We start from the raw sequence: 17692 nt of genomic DNA, 5'->3' as shown, positions 1-17692 counted from the left end.
CTCCTTTGCACAATTAGACCCTGCACAGTTAGAGTGGTTCTACTTACATCCTTTACACAAATAAAGTGTCCCATAAAGAAATGATTGTAACAGTGACTGCTCCAGCCAGCATCAATGATGCCAGAAATCTGAGACTGGAGAAGCTAAATTAAATTGCATCATCCCTAATTTAATTATATATCTTTATCTATCATACTTACCCCCCAACATCCTCTTACAGACGAGGTTTTACCATCCAAGGAAAAAAAGAAAAACACCTGTGTGCATGTGCAGGACCTGATAGTGAATTATCTACCTTGCATGGTATTCCAAATATAATGTAAAAACATGAGTTTTTAATGATAAAGAGAATTAAAAGTCTAACAAGACTAACTCAAGCAAGAAGCAACAATCTTTGTCTTACAAGATTATAGTCACCTAAAAAGATGCACCTGTTTGCTTTTCACAGATAATCTGTTTTACTCTTTTTCTATATGTGAAAGAGCAAGCATGTGGTTTCTGGCCTATGGGATAGCTAATCAGTCTGATTATATGATGACGGAGGTAATGCCAACCAAGTATCCAGTCTAAGAAATAATACCGTGATATAAAGGTGTTATTACACTACATGCATGGAAAGGTCTGTGTTGATCTTTACTGGCAGATAAACAGCACTCCTCAGATCTTTGAGGACAGTAATGTGCATGTTTACAAGAACACAACTGTTAACTGATGAGTTGAGATTACTATTAATAAAAAATGTCAAAAGGTCAGGTGGTCAAGTTTATTTAAAATTTATTTAAGATTTTCTACTCAATATTAAAACAATTGTTAGCAACAAACCACAAAATTTTTTCCACAATATTTTAGAGATGTTGTTAAACATTCCTCTAGCAACCTTTCATTTGATGTACAGCTCACAAAGGTTGTTGACTGGTTTTCTTGTTTCTTGCCTCTTTCTTGAAAATGCCTTATACTCAAATAGCATTTTTATTTCCTCTTTGCATTTTTGTTCTTTTTTTCCATCTTAATCTTTTCCCTTTACTGTACTGTTCTCAGATATGCGTTTCTCTTTCCACAGTTGTCTGAGACCTCATCATTATGGGATCACTGTTGCTGCTGCTGTTTTGGAAAAACTGTTTTACTTGCCTCTAACTTCCAGTTACTGGTTTGTTCTGTGAAAAGAGGGCTGCACACAGTTGTATCAAATCCTCAAAGGCTGAGGCTGCAGACACTGTTAACTAGTTTGGATTAGAGGTGTTCCATCTCTTTGAACAGATATCTGCATATTAATGTGTTTTTGGCATTTGTTAACATGACAGCACATTAGCTCAGTGGTTAACTTTCAAACCTCACATGCCCCATCTGTGTTTGAATCCAGGGCTTTCTGTGGAGTTTGACGTTTTACCTGTACTTGTGCAGCTCTAGTTTTCAAAACAATGCCCATGTAAGCGCACGCCATAGACTGTATATAAAAGATGACCACCGCAACATCTTCCATTGGTTCGTGAACTTTACATTTTAAACCTTTGATTTTTGCTTTTCTGTCTGCACGTCTGTATCTTTAAACCTCGACAAGCCCGTGGATAGAAAAGAGGATGCAGTGATAAGTTCACAGTTTCCTATAGTGCTTAAACTGCTCTGACAAATCTCACATTCAGAGATGTTTGGTTCAGAGTATACATTTCAGTTGCTAAGTGATTTTGTGCCAAGAGAATTTAAGAAATATGAACAGGTGGATTAGCGTATTCGGTAAAATGGAAAGTGTTTTTTTTTTCATATCAACACCATCTGTCCCACTGGTTACATTTTTCATGTCTGAGAAGTATGTGACATTTCAAAACCTTAATCTTAAAAGTCTGGATGCTGTGAGTCATGGTTCCTGAGATCCAGTTACATTAAAAAAAGAGATGCAGCAGTGGGGAAAGAAGAATGGATACAGAAACAAATAAAAAAAAAAGGAAAACTGAGAGTAAAGCTTAACAAAACTAATAGGTTACTGAATTTTTTCTAAGAAATAACTTTTTTTTAGTGTTCAGTTTGTTTTTGAACTTTGCAGTTGGATTACTTTCAGAAAGTGAGCTATTATTATTAATGAAACCAAAAGCTTTCTTATCTTATTGGTGCATGGCCCAGAAAGCTTAAACCTCTATTAATCTTGAATGCACTATCTCCTTTTTCTCCTTCGTCTGTCATCACAGTACCCGCACGATGCTGTAACCTCAACAGTTTTTGGTAAACCTTGAATCCTGCTGTGACATAGTCCATTCTCCGTGACATTTTTTTTTTTGCTCTTGTAAAATTGAGGAGAGAAAAGATGAGTTCCAGCGACCAGGTTTGGGTTCAAATAACATTCTTTAGACCAGTGCAACTTTAAATGTGCTTTTTCAAATTATGTTGTTAATGTGGTAAGTCATGTGTCATAATTTAATAACAATCTAGTTCCAAAATGTTTACTGGGATGTATGTAGTGGTAGCTTTATTGTAACGTATTTAAGACAGCTATAACTTTGAAAATGAATAGTAGTGTGCATATAAATAAAGACAATCTTTTTTTTTTTTAAATAGCAATATATGACCAAAATGCTAAAAGCCATTGAAGTGGCTTTACCCACCAGTTATCTGCACCCCATCACCAGTCAGGCCCACTCGTATCCTTATACAACCTTAAACTTTTCAGTGTCTCAGATACACGTAAATGCTTTTGGGATTTTGGGGAAACAGTGCAAAAAAAAAAAATGTTTGATGCTTTCAAAGGAAGGTGGAAGGATAACAATGCAATTTCACACCTTTATTGCTTTTCACTTTGCTTTTGTGTGAGATTACCGGTCACATGAAACACCCAAGAAAGCGTCTCACTGATGAATTAAAAGACTGATTGCACGAGAATTGCACCAGACACGAGGCTTGAAATTCTTGTGCGTGGCTTGCCTTGTGTCGAAAAAAAAAAAAGAACATGCATCAGGCATGCTTGGTGCAGAATGCATTAGCAATGTCTACTCTTTAGGGTCACAAGGGCTATAGATTTAGCGGGCCGCCACCACAATCAGGAGTGCACATCTGCACTGAGCTCTTTGTATTTTCATACACGTCAACTCCTATGAAAAGGAGAGAAAAATACCCTCCAGTTAGGTGTAAATATATTACAACAACTCCTGCTGAGACAAGCATCAACAGAAAAATGTTATCATGTTTGTTCATCACATTCATAAGATGTAATTCTAAGCTATGCCTGACCTTTTCTTTACTGTTTTCTGCTACTGAGCAGGGGGTTTTTTGTGGTTATTTTTTCATTTTTCAACTTTTATGTGCCTCACTGAGAACAACCTGTAGTGCTAGCATGCCTGTAATTTACACACCAGCAATTACACTCTGCTCTGTTGCCAGTGTCCAGCAGTACAGTGTTTTCAGTAGTTATTGTCAGGGAGGACATTCATCGTTAGAATTTTTGGTTTATTATATCAGCTTAACTGTCAAAACAGATATTTAGCTTTCACTCAGAGAACTCAAAATGCTATTTTCATTACAATATAAAATACAGTAGACGACATCACGTACAGTGGACTTTTAATATGTGGATTTTCTTCTTCCTGCTCCTTTTCACACATGGTTGTAGTGCCTTATTGATAGAAAGTGTGGTTGGTTTGTTTGATCTGTTGTACCAAGTGTGAAATAAATAAATAAATAAATAAATAAATGAAATGAAATGAAATATACAGGCATAAAAAAGTGAATGTGAGCTACTTGATGAAATAGTTTGATAGGGTACATTGAATTGCTGCTTGATAAATGAGCATTAAACACCCCTGGATCCGGATTCAGTTTGATCTACTAATAACAACTAAAGTGACAGCCCCTGATTAGCCGTATTCACGATCTTTACGCTTGATCCGCTGCAATAATTCAATAAAAAAAAATCGATTTTAAGATCAGCCTGTAAGCTACACATTCATATACACACGGTTAGTTTGCTTTAAAGACATCACTTCGTGTGTCTAAACCATCCTTGACCGCTTCTGCGCGTCGATTAATCAAGCGCATCAGTTTCACGAGGTTTAGCTCCAAAGTTGCGTGTGCCATAAATGTCCGTGGATGGATGCTTGTGTAGGCAGAGGCGCTGTCCACGGTACTGCATTCAGCCCCTCCCCGGTAGACATCACGAAGAGACACGTGATACTCTCTGTCTGTGGCTCCTGACAGTCGCTGGATAAGCTCAACAGGGAAACCAGATTGCACCTTCTCTTCCACAAAGATAACTGGATTTTCGCCCCGCGCTTCTTCCCACTAACCACATCGTGGGTTTGATTATTATTATTATTATTTTTTGTAGTTCTGTTGTGTTTTTATTAGCAGAAAATACATTTGGAGGACTGAATATTTAAGGTAATTTTTAAACCTGTGAGATTTTTTTTAGGAGTTAGAGTGAAAGTGGACCCCTCTTTCTCGCTCTCTCTCCTAACGTCCACCCCCCCCCCCCCGCCCCCCTCTCTTTCTCCGCTCTCTCTCTCTCTGTCTCTCTGGCTGATGCTGCGATTCACTTGAAAGCAGATCTTGATGTGAAGGTTTCGCTAAAGAGGATTTGGAGCATTGGATTTCAAAGAGACAAAATATGGACAGTGCTGGTTTAAAGGAGCTCAGTCCGCGGCGCCTTGCATGAAATCGCGTTTCTTCTCTTGTGACAACTATTAAGGGTCCCGTAGAAGTAAAGGTGCACGCGCAAAGGTAATAACAGCGCCTCATATTGTTTACCGAAGAATTGTTGTAGTTGTGAGCGACTCGATAAAAATGCCGCATGGACATAAAATAACACACTTATTATAGTGAGCCCGTTGCAGCTGCCGTGCATGGCAAATGTCAGGATATGGGGCATGTTATTGATGAGATGATGACGGCGAAAAGGCAAAATATATCAGTTCAGACGAGGATTATGCTATCTAATAGTTTAAGCATGATCATTAACACGCCGTACTGATCTTCATCACAGTTTCAGTCTATTGATAAGATGCTCCAGTCTGTGGAAAGTGCAGGCAAGTAAATCAGATCTACAGCGGTGCAGCGGTTAGAGTGCAGTGGTTAGAGTGTCTTTTCCCCCCTTCATCTTCTTTACTTGAAATGCAAACTAATTGCGGACCTTTAGAATCGACTAACTATTTTTGTTTTCGTTTTATTGCATTATTCTGCTCCTTTTGGTATTTGAAGGAAAAGCGGGATCTGGCTCAAACTCCGTGTGAAAAATAGGGACAAAGCACATAGTATGAAGAGCATTTTCTGGGTTCTGACTGAGACCCAGTGGAAGCCCGGCTGGTATGACTTACACAGACCGACCATTGTGCATCAAATGACGCACTTTTTCCTCTTGTTAGGGCTTCAAATTAGAACTGGACAGGGGGAGCCTATATCGGAATGCTGCTGATAAAACGATTGCAGAAGTTTTAACGCTTACAAGCAAAAGTAATACTCTCATTAAGAGAAAGAAAAAACGACGTAAGGCAGCTATTTTCTTATTTGCGTGACCGAGATTTTCTTTATAATTTGTTTTATTAATGCCGACCGCTGGGCGTGATTTCTTTCTATCTTTTTTTCTTTAGATCACAAATTATAATTTACTCGTATTTCTTTTTCTCTTTAGATTGCGTGACTATTTCATTATGAAAGGACTGCATTTTAACGAGAATATTACAGATATTGTTTTCCTACTTGGTCATTAAGCTCAAATAATGTGTCTATTCTCTGATATTGTCAAGAGCTGCCGTTTGCTTCCTGGAAAGCCCTAGTGATCTTAATCTAATGACATAGCTTGTGTTTGTTGTAACAAAGGCCTCACTGGATATAAGTCCCTGACTAGCTGTGCTTTTTGCCTTATCACAGCATTAATACTGGTTTTTGATTAAGGCTTTGACCAAAGTGGATTTGGACATGGATACGGTGAAATACTGATGCTACATTAAATTTGCTTTTCTTTTGCAGAGAGCTTTGAGTCTGGGGACTGCCTTGACAGACAGACTGCTTCTTTTGCTGAGCTTATCAGCCAACGTGGCTCCATATGGCATTTTTTTCTCTTTGCTACAGAGAATGCAGGGTGAAAAGCCCTGAGCAAGGCTTCCAGTTACCCGCCAAAGAATGTTGGCATGAACATGAAGATTAAAGCTGCCATTTCAACTCAAGTGAAACCGTGCACACACTAACTGGCACCAGAAGGGACTGTTCCGTAATTACATAAATCAGACCGAGTGTGCCCAGTGGATATTTGAATCTCTGTCCCTTTGCTCTAAATAACCATGGCAGAGAGGACCTTTAAACAGTTCAAACTATTTTGGCGACAACAGTGAGAGGTTTGGCCAGTGGCCTGGACTGTATGAGGTAATGGTGTTTGCTCCAGGATACAAGTGTTGGCCAAGCCTGTTGATATGCAAACATATTAGAGTTGTAGCATTTAATCTTTTGTCTTACAATGCATCAGTTTACACTTGTATGTCCATGTAGACAGTCAGTTACATGCCAGTCTACTATCTCACAGTCAACCCAGCTTATTTTTTTTCCCCTTAAGCTAAAGTCCTTATAAGTACATTGAATTCTGTAAGTCCTAACTTCAGCCCACATAATTTGAAATCAAACAATGATTTCACCAAAGCCACATGTTGCCCATATTATATGGGTTGGGCTGCTCATTTGTTGCTTTGTAGAAATAGGCACTTGTCTAGAATTTACAGGTGCTGAGGGTCAGTGGGCTAGATTTCCAGTGTGGAATGCATGTTGCGAAAGTGAAATGAGCTTCAACATGAAAACAAGGAGTTCCCATGGGCTGCTAGTTTACTTTGATGATGAGGGATTTTGTGACTTTCTAGAGCTCCTCATACTGAATGGTAAACTCAGCCTTCGATTCTCCATCTTCTGTGCGGAGCCTGCGACTGTTATATCTGACACAGCGGTCAATGACAGCCAATGGCACACAGTCACTATAAGGAGAAACTTTAAGAACACCACCCTAATGGTGGACAATGAGATAAAGTGGGTGGAGGTGAAGTCTAAAAGACGGGATATGACTGTTTTCAGCCATTTGTTTGTTGGTGGAATACCACCGGAATTACGATCTGTTGCACTACGTCTGACATCGGCTGCGGTCAAGGATCAGCTGCCTTTTACTGGATGGATAACAGACATAAAGGTCAACAACACGGAGTCTGTAATGATTAACAGTGAGGGTGTCTTAAATGACCTCTGTGGTACAGCCAACATGTGTCTAAATGGAGGAGTCTGCAGTTTAATTAACAACGAGCCAACGTGCGACTGTTCTCGGACAGGCTTCCAAGGAAAGGACTGCAGTGAAGGTAAGGCTTTGATTTAATCTGAATCATACATTCAGTACAAAGTGTCCAGTGTAGCCTTTACAGTCAACAGGAAGTTATTCATAATTTGGCTGTTTCAATTACCATCCTCCATAAAATTACGCATTCCCTTCCTCTATTTGGCTAAAGCCATATGTTTTCCTTAGTCGTATGATGTGTGCCATTGATCTGCAATACAGCTGTTTGGAAAGACTGAATCTCCTGCTAGGCCTCATTAGCAAAACATTCTGGTGTTCTTCATCCCCAAAGGTGTCTGCCATTCTTATCAAATAGGTCTTTAGGGATTGGTTGACCTATGAAAGATCTCCAATGACATACTTTTCAAATGGAAGAGCAGGGGTAATCATCTATGTGCCTGACTGAGTAAACAGGAATGACATCATTGAATGCATACAGTATAAATCTTTCCAGTGATGAGAGTATATTCAATCTAGTATCTAATCATTGTATCCATATGATTTTTTTGAGAAAACACAAAATAAAATTGCAAATGTAAAATAACTGAATTATGACCGTTAGCAGAACCATGTGCAAAATGTATTTATTAATACTAACTGCTAAAAAGTCAGCAGGATAATGAAGGTGAATAAAAAAGGTTTTGAGAACGTGCAAACTGATAGACAAAGAGAACACAGGGTTCTTTGAGGTAGCGAGAATACTATCACTCTGTCTAGTCTGTAAGGAAAACGTATGAGTGTTCAGAGTATTTAGTGCAATGCTACCCTCAGGTTGGCAGCTTATTGTGATGCTGAGGGGGAGGATGCTTGCTGGTCAGTCAATGGGGGAGGGATTTTAACTGTTTTTAATGTTATTCGTCATGCTCAGTTAAATACAGATGAATCTGAACCTATTTTAACCTATTTTAAATACGGTAATGACACTCACGTGTAATTTACAGTAGATTTCATGAGATCATGCATCTTTATTCAGGCACATAAATCTTTTATTAACAATGAGCTTATTAAGGCACTACTGGAAAACTTACTACTGCCACATAAGATATTCTCATCAAATTGCAAACATAACCTCTTCATATAGCACCATGCTTTGTGAACAATGTTTTATTTTTCCCTTTAATCGGGTCTTGTAGATGTTGTAGATGGTGTTAATTAAACAAGAAGTAGTACAGCCTTTCACTAACCACATGCACCGACACATTGAATAATTGCTGTAGTTCACTAACAGGCATTTAAGTGTAAATGTTATTTAGTCTACTTTAAATCCATGACAAATAGTGTTGGCTGTGTTGCTGTGCTGCAGAAAGAAAATACAAATAGATCCACAATTAGAATGCGACAGTGAATATCTTGAAATATGTCATTATTGTTCCATGTTCTGCTTCTTTCAGAGCAGACTACAGTCTATAATCAAAATTCTTTGATTGTAACAGTGTCATTATGTATTGCTGTAATTTTAATTAATTTTTTTTTTTTGCAGTATTGTAAATTACATTTCAGTACATAGATAGATTTTTTTTTTTTATTATTTAAAAATGAATCCAAAATAATTATCTATTCAGGGAATCTCTCATTTGGGTTTATTAACGTGTCTTTGACCATTTTTCTTGCTACTGCGCCAAAAAGAGCTGTGAATTCAAAATAGCTTTATTATTTCAGTTTCCCTAAGCTGACGAAAAGCTAGCGATTGTGTGCAGCCATATTTTTTTCTCATTTCATGCTGGATGCAGCCTGACAAAAGGCCCGTCTTGGGGAAAGCTGGGATTCTTTTATACAAAATGCATGGGCACTGATTAAATCTTAAAGTTATTATCTTATCACAGGATACAACTCTTTAACAAAAAAAGTAATACATTAGCAAATTAGAAATTACGTTCATAAATTTAGTTTAGCCTTGATACTATCTCTGAAGTTCAAATTTATTGGTATTGGAAGAGTTGATTTATAAAACTCCCAACACACAATATTTGTAAGGCTAATGTATAATTTGCCAGATTTTTGGAATTTTGGGATTTGGAAGTTCTATACATGGAGACTTCAAATGCAGTATTTTAGAATCCCTGCAAAACAAATCATTAAATATCTTTAAAAACAAAAAAAATGGTTTATATAAATTAAAAATGATGATGAACCCACTTCATTCTACCTTAAGGATTCATTCGTAATCTAACATTCCTTGATCTATGTGGTTAATTTACAGATTCATATTCCAGTGTTTAGGGATTAAATAATTACTTTAAAACTGTGTTTGATAATTTTATACAACACATCTATATTTTCTTTGTGTGTGTGTGTGTGTGTGTGTAAGTGTCTCATTAGTCGAGAATTCGGGGGAAGAGATTTTAATATGCACAGCAGGGTGGCTACTGGTGTTAATAGTTTTATACACATGCAATAGCTACTTGTTTGTGTTGTTTATTTTTATATGAGCTGCATGAGCGATGAGCAGCCATTATCGAAAGATGTTTGTGTATTAAGTATATCGCAGCAGTAGCAATCAGAGTGATTATAGTGATAAGTTGAAAGCTTCCTAATAATGAAAAATCCTTTAAAAATATGTTGTACATACAGTCATACAGGGGCTTTGATGGGGTTAACATAGTCTAGTTAGTGTGTCTGTATCTTAAGGGGAAAAATATCTAAAGGAAAAATAAAAGCTGAAAGCAAAAACTCTTTGATTTGATAGATGGCTACTAATTTTCTAATTTTAATTGCAGAACAGGGATAATAACAAATAACTTCACGAGTTGTCCTGAATGGAGAATTTGCTATTCCCTTCAATGTAATCCCTTTGAGCAGCTAATTCTGACCACTTGCTTGTACATCTCCGAGTCATGCTTGACCTCGCTCACTGTGTCAAAGTTGCAACACTGAAAAGTACATTTAATTTTAGGAAGAAAGAAGCAGATGTTTGAGCCAAAAGTTCTCCCTGAGATGTGTCAGCGTGCTGCAGCACAATCTAGGCAGTTATAGGCAGTCCTACCTTGGGTAGCAAATTTACAGCAAACAAAGAAACTGACAATTGTCTTTCAGTGGTCCTGACTTGATTCTCCTTTTGAGGACTTGGTGACTGAAGTCTTTTCCTTTGAAGACTGTCTTTATTTTATTCTGGATAATAACTTGTCACCAGTGATGTTGGATACTGTTTGTTTGATATTTGCTCTCATTCATAGTTTGAGGTTCATGGTGAAATTGCAAATATACACTAACAAGCCCTTCCAGCAAGTGCTCTAAGCCAGAGCACTGGAAGCAGCTCATCATTGCACAAGGAGACAACCTTGAAGGGGATGGCAGAGTATCACATTTGCTTTTTATAGGCAATGTCTCAAAACTTTATAACCCACATTCGTGCTGCAAGTTACTGAACTGAAGCCCTGAAGCTACAAGCACACACCGTTTATTACAAAGTATAGTTTATAATTTTATGATTATAACAATGACTTTAAAAGGCTTTTTTCAAGAGCAGATGCACAACATCATCAGGTAAATATATTGTCTATAGTGAATCCATTGATCTGGTACTATATAGTGGTGGCAACACCGAGGGTTACATGGAAGCCAGATACCAAGCCACAGCCAGCCCATGGTTACTCCACCAATCTTACCTTAATGACACGATTAGATCTCAGTCACACAGGGCTTGAGACCAGTTGATGTGAGTTAATAAGTGGTTTTTGGAGGTTGCTAGCTGTTTCTGGATGAAATTGGTTGCAAAGAGAGTGCTACACCAAAAACCTCCTTGCGGTTGCTGTGATCACCCATTATTTGGATGTAAGATGCCGACTTATCTGCAAATACTCTGCATTTACTCCTTGAACAGTAGTAAAACTTGAGACAGTGTGAGGCAAACGAATCCATTGTCCTCTGTGCAAGCTGCTAGCGACTACAGAAGCCTGCTACTAGCCAAAGCAGTCACAGGGAGGTTTTTGTCGAGGCAGTTAATGCTCGTGACTATCAATAGCCTTCAGTGAACACTTGCCAAAAGTCAGTGGAATACACATTTTCCCTAGCAACAGGTGGTTACCATGTGGTCTAGTTCTGCATAAATATGGTTTTAACAATCATTTCTTAGTGATTGTCAGTAACCACCTGCATCCAGTCAGGGAATACACATTTTTGCCTTGTGACCAGTGGTTGCCAGATGGTCGCCAATTGGTTTTTAAGTCTCTGTGAATGGGGTTTTGCATAAATATATATAGAATGCTTTAATATACCTACTCGTAAGCATTTAATGATTTTAATTAGTGCTAGATTTATTAAATCTGTGAAATTTGAAGGACTCTGGGGTTTTGCAGGTCTATAAACAACAAATAATTTCATAAAACAAACAATACTTATTTGGACTTCTTACAAAGCACATTTAAGCAATAAATATTTAAATAGTGAAAACACATCATTATAATAATAATTTAGGTAGTATTGATGGAAATAGATGCAAGGTCCACATTTTATCTAACGCCGCCTTGTCCCTATGCAGACTTTGTCACAGGTACATCCTTTCATAGAGAAAACCTCTGAAAACCCTCAAGGCAAACCTCTACCATCACCATGACCGGCTGTCAAGCACTCCAGAATGGTATTGGAACACCTGGATTTCTCCTGATGCCTTTAATGGCTAATCTGCATTTAACTAACACAATTTCTAGTTATGCTGGCAAAAATTTACCACACACTTTATAATGACTCATTCTGCAGATCTAGCCTCGGTATTCATTTAGAGTTATGTTTCTGGCTAACCATCAAATAGAAGAAATTGTTCTGTTTTATGTTCACTGGTTATTTTGTTTTCTGTTTGCTGCTGAGCAAGTACTGGGTTCAGCATAGCTTTTATACCAGTTCCCTGCAGCTGTTGAGAGCCAAAGTGAGTAAAACTGACTTAAAACATTAAAGTTGTGGTCTGCGGACCTTATGGGCTTGGCTAGTAACTATATGTGAGGTCATCATTTTAAAACGTTTTTTTTTAATTTATGCATTATTGTTTCATTTTAAATATCAAAATTTGATTAGGCCAACTATAATACTATATAAATAATGACAGATTATTCAGTCTCAAGAAGCTCTAAAGTAAAATAACTGACTTCTACATTTCCCTCACATATGAGTTCAAGAGCTAAAAATGTTAGCTTTTGATGTATCACATCAAGAGGAAAAAACTCAACAAAATCCCACAAAACAAGCAAAAAAACAAAATCTCCCTTTACCTTAAAGTCTAAATATCAGGTTTGCCTGAAAAAAAGGATTATTTGACATTTACTATCTGATAGCTAAACTACTGTTGGTCCATGCTGACCTCATTTTATATTAACTGTAAGCACACTTATATATAACACTTGATAATACTAACTGCAGTGAAAAATGACTGTAGTGCTTCAGGTTTAACTCCTACTATCAACTGCGCTGAAACTCTATGAACTTGTGTTACTTAAGTCCCTCTGAAATAAAGAATGCTGCACTGTACCTTTGCAGGATAGTATGTTTTGTGGCAAGTACAGAGAATGTTTCCCAGCCATATTAAACACACATGCTTTCTTTCTTGCTTCCTCACCATTCTGAGTTTTAGTGAGGAGGTAAGTAAAAAACCACAGCAGAAAATGTGTGCAAGATTTTTATTTATTTAGTTTTTAAATCACACCAGAGATTTAAAATAGTTTTTGAAGCTAGTGTTGTACTGTACCAAAAACACTTCTGGGGGAAAAAAATCCACACACACAGAAATAAAAGTGCATATACTAACATATCGAAATTTGTTCTTAAAGCTTCTGCAAATTTACCTATTGTGCATACATGGATTTAACTGTAAAGTACATTGAAGTTTAAAATTTACCCTTCCATTAAATAATCTAAAAGCTGTTGTATTACTTTGATCAGATGAAAGGATTATAGGATTTGCCACCGGACCTGTCAACTCTCCTCTGTCCAACCACAAGTGTGCACATAACTCTCTCTCTCCTGCTCTTTCTCCTCGGTCTCTCTCTCTCCAATTCACACACCTACAAATGCACACACGCACACAAACACAAATCCCTTTGATCGGTTGAAACAATTATTTAAATGCACTTTTCGATTGTCAGTATGCCCTTTTTGTTTCTCATTAAAGAAATAACATAGATGCATTGCATAGCTCCATATTTTATCCTGATAAAATGGAATCATGTTTATCTCATCGTACATTAACCAACCATAAATCTCCCCTGGTACAAAAAAAAAAGAAAGAAAAAAAGTAGGGCAGACCCCAAGTAAGACTGCACAGCATTTTGTTTGTCACTTTGTGTATTATGTAATTTAAAAGATAAGTCACATTATCCGGGTACAGTGAGTAACTGTGATTGCCTTGCACTTTCATATTGTGATTTTAGCTGATAGCATTGCTTCTAGGCTTCTAGGTGAAAATATAGTTAGACATCCTTGAAACTAATGTCACTTATAGGACAAACAGTCACAAAACATAAGCGCATTTATTAAGCTTCTATTACATTCTGGCGCATTACCAAAAATGACTGTAGCCTACAGTAACTGAAATAATGTCAAACCTATTTTGACTTTTGAACAATCATCAACTGTGACGGTTTTAATTCACCAAAACAAGAGTGTCAAAACAGATTTGTGCATTACTGATTCATTACAGAAGGAAAGTACTGCAACACAACACATGCAGGAGATACACTATTCACATGCTCATTTAGGTAGATGCACAATATGTTTTGCTTGCTTGTTTTTTTTTTATCCATGTCACACTCTTTGTAGCTCTTTTTTTTACCTTAAAATTGAATCCTGGTTATTAGTATTTCAGTTTCCAGGTTCATCCCCAAGATATAACTTGGATAGACATGGCAGTGGCAGTGAAACCTTTCCTGGCAATCTTCCCACAGGTAATAGTGTGATCCCAGTCTGTCTGCAGCCACTGAAAATAGCTCAACGTTACTTGTGTTTATAATACTGTACCACCTCTAATGAACTGTCTGTGCTGATCTGGAAAGTTTAATTATCAACATAATGTCTAATTAAAATAGGTACAGTTTGCTTCAGTCGATTGAATCACAGGTTAATTTATATGAAATGCATATTTGTGCATTATTTGAACCTTTTTTTAATAAAAAAAATGACACTGGTTCTGGGACTAGATCTGTCTTATGCTCGTTTATGCCATATTATTGTCTACTAAAATATCCAAGAAAGATTTCAAATGTGTGGCTCTATCCCGTGGTTACACCAGAGGTTGTGTTTTGCATAACATATGACAGTTGTGACTATCACCTGCTGTAACGTCACTGGGAATAAGCTCTTGTGCTGCATGTGAATGTCTACAGTCGAGATTCTTGCCCGAGACTTTAGAACAGTTTGTGTTTGTTATTGCAGTCCTAATGTAATTACAGTGTTTGCTTTGGTTGATTGCACTGGTGAATAATGCATCGATATGGCACAGCCATTTGCAGAGGGTTGACCCATTCAGCAGAGAAGAAGCAGTGGCAGTTGTGTCTTTGGCAAAGAGACAAAGGCAATGAGTTTTATCAACAACTTTTTACCCTTTAATTAGGTTTGGATGTATAGGCACCTTGGATTGGTGATAAACACAATGTAAGCTACTAAAGAGTTGGTCTGGTCTGTCATTGAGTCTATACTACTTGAAGACGGATAGGCTTCTGTGTTTTGGTGCTGAGCAATATTTTAGTGCAAAATCTGGCTGCCCTCTATGCCAGGCCCACTGTGGCAGCAGGTAGGGCAGCTTTTTAACACTATCTATTTGCTTCTGGATGAGGAACTCAATAAATTCACAGTGAAGTTTCTGTTTGTTTTACGCTTTGGCTTTTCGCCTAAAGCCCGTACTGCATACTTTGAGCCAAGTTGTATCCTCTTGAAAAAAATTAACATTTTGAAAGCAACAGTGGAGTGGAGAAGTCCATATGGCAATAATGGGTAACTTGATTGAAAACTAGCATGTTATTGAGTATTTAACAATAATGCAAAGGTACACTGCAAAATAAATCAATGAGACCAGAAGATTGTAGTGGTAGAAAATGCAAATGTGCAAATTATGATTAAAGACTTGGTGATACCTTCATTGTTTTTGGGCATGTCCAGACAGAGTTCAGTTCAATATACTTGTTTACACAGTACTGGCTTAATATGGCAAATATCTTCATTTGACATCAGTTTTGATCAGCTTTAAACAACAACAGCGATTCATTCACATCTATGTGCAGATAGGTGCGTATGAGAATTTATGACGAGTCATATAAAAATACTTTTAAATGCAAATGGAAAAATATAAGTAAGCAAATTTAATGTATTCAAAAAGAAGCTTGCGTTTGAGACTAGAAAAGCAGCACTATCATTTGATCAGTTGATTTATATTAATGGCCCCAATGTGAAAATGCGGTTTAAGAATTCAGCAGCTTTTCTCATGTTCACATTTAATATAGATTTCATAGGAAGATGAATTTGTAATTCGGGCATGTCTGTCATTGCTTAAAAAAACAACAACAACAAAAAAACCCAACATGTGACTGTACTGTATCTCTGAAAGTGTCATTTTGTCTAGAGGCCTCCTGCAGCTTCACTCAGACAAAAGCAGATTAATAGTATACTGCTGTCTCTGACTCCAAAGACAGATATCGGGATCAAAAGATTAGAGGGATTTTCCCGTAGGATTTTTGCCTTGTTTAAATACATTTGCTCCTGACTGTCAAAGGGTGTTTGTGAAATTCGTTGACACCAAACTCCTCCTTTAACGGGTTTCATCCTACAGCACAAATAAACACATTCAAATTTCCAGGTCACACACACAGACACCCACACATGCAAACTTGTGTTTAACTGAGCTACACCACATGTTTCTTACAGGAGCATATTAAGCTGGCATATGGAAGTTACAGTATATAAAATGCATAACATATTGCTGTTCTGTTGACATGCAATCACTACCCTGATTATGCAATATTATCTCATATGTGTATGAGATCTTGCAGATATGAGGTGTTCCACACATATATTTTTTTCCTTATTTTCACCACGGAGATCTTTTAATACCTCGATGTAAAAATATATTTCAGTTTCCATAATACACTTCATAGCATTTTCTATATAGTCTGGATGACTTGAGCACCCTTAAACAGATATAGAACCAGAAGGGTACTTCTGCCTCTCCCAAGGCCATATACCCTGTCCCACGGTTTTAAAATAAGTGAGCCGAGACAGACAGACAGAGAAAGAGAGGCAAAACTGATCACATATCTCTGCCTTGGTTCTCACCTTCATGCAGGAATAAAACTGCTTAGAAGCAAAACTCTTTAGATTCCAGACCGTAGATGATATTTTCACTTTGAACATAATTCACCTTTGATGCTGCTGGTTGGGTGTCGTCAGTCACGAGCGGCGGCTGAAATGCTAAAAACAAGGCAAAAGTGCTGCGCCGTAATTTGAACTCCATCACTCCGGCGATAGAGGGAAGACAAATCAGTTTTCAGGGAGAGTTTTCATCACTTCCCAAAAGAGAGTAAAGGTTGCACAAATGAACCCATCTTTATGGTAATCCAGTCTACATCATGTGTAGAAGTTCAAGAGGCAGTCTGCATAATGTTTAAAACGTCTTCTTGAGTCCAAAAAACAAACAAACAAAATGTAATATGAACTACAAATTAAATAAAAATGGGATTCAAATGGTAACTCAGTCAGAACAGATCACTGGTTTACACTTTTGCTTTGTGACATTTTTGTATAGTTTTGTCTTTTTTTACCACTTATAATGGAAAAGGATGTAGCTTAATGTTAACAGTACTAAGAGCTTAGCTGTGGTTAATGCTCAGTGCACTTTATTAATGTTTTTTTTTTCTAACTTTAGCTTAAGAGCCACTCTTCAGATAGGGATTTGCCACACGTCAACAGTGGCAGCTGCGGCAACTAGTTTCTTTAAGCAACTGCTGTGCACATTTTCTTAGAACAGATGCGTAGTGAGCGTTGGCATATCTCGCTTCAGCATGAAGCTATGAGCCCTGTTGCAATAAGTTACAAATATGCTGAGCCTATATATATATATACATACAAACTTGAAGTTTACATTAATTTCTTAATTCCTCTGCTTGGACTAATACTCCTGCATCAAAAAAAAAAGATTGACTCTACATCTGTAATACTATCCTAGATATCTTCTACCCTGGGATTAAGGTTATTAGAATTCTGTATAAGCTTTTCTGATTATCCTCTTGGATCATTCCAGTCCACAAGATGTAAAAGAATTGAGAGACCCTTGAGCACATCTGCTCGCACAATCCTCTCTTTTCGTCTATCTCTTTGGAAATATCTGAGTTGGACTATATTATCCACCTGCCATCTGCCTGAAGTAAATATGCAGCTAGCCACAATACATCACAATTTGATTGATTAGGTTCTTTTTAAAATGTTACCATTTCAGAA

At 37.3% G+C, this 17692-nt stretch overlaps 1 protein-coding gene across 7 annotated transcripts in view; it reads left to right on the top strand.

The window, feature by feature from the left end:
- Positions 1-4179: 4179 nt before the first annotated feature.
- Positions 4180-17692, top strand: part of LOC102193674 (neurexin-1a) — a 259420-nt gene continuing 245907 nt past the window's right edge. For all 7 annotated transcript variants that reach the window (XM_013911867.1, XM_013911865.1, XM_013911862.1 and 4 more), the window contains exons 1-2: positions 4180-4362; positions 5947-7307. In XM_013911867.1, the coding sequence (XP_013767321.1) occupies positions 6596-7307 (712 nt within the window). In that variant the 5' untranslated portion in view covers positions 4180-4362; positions 5947-6595. The remainder of the gene's footprint in view (positions 4363-5946; positions 7308-17692) is intronic.

The sequence above is a fragment of the Pundamilia nyererei genome, unplaced genomic scaffold (assembly GCF_000239375.1).
Source record: "Pundamilia nyererei isolate P.nyererei 1_Seehausen unplaced genomic scaffold, PunNye1.0 scaffold00073, whole genome shotgun sequence".
NCBI lineage: Eukaryota > Metazoa > Chordata > Actinopteri > Cichliformes > Cichlidae > Pundamilia > Pundamilia nyererei.
The sequence above is the reverse complement of the archived record's forward strand: the minus strand, read 5'-3'. Positions and strand labels throughout refer to the sequence as shown.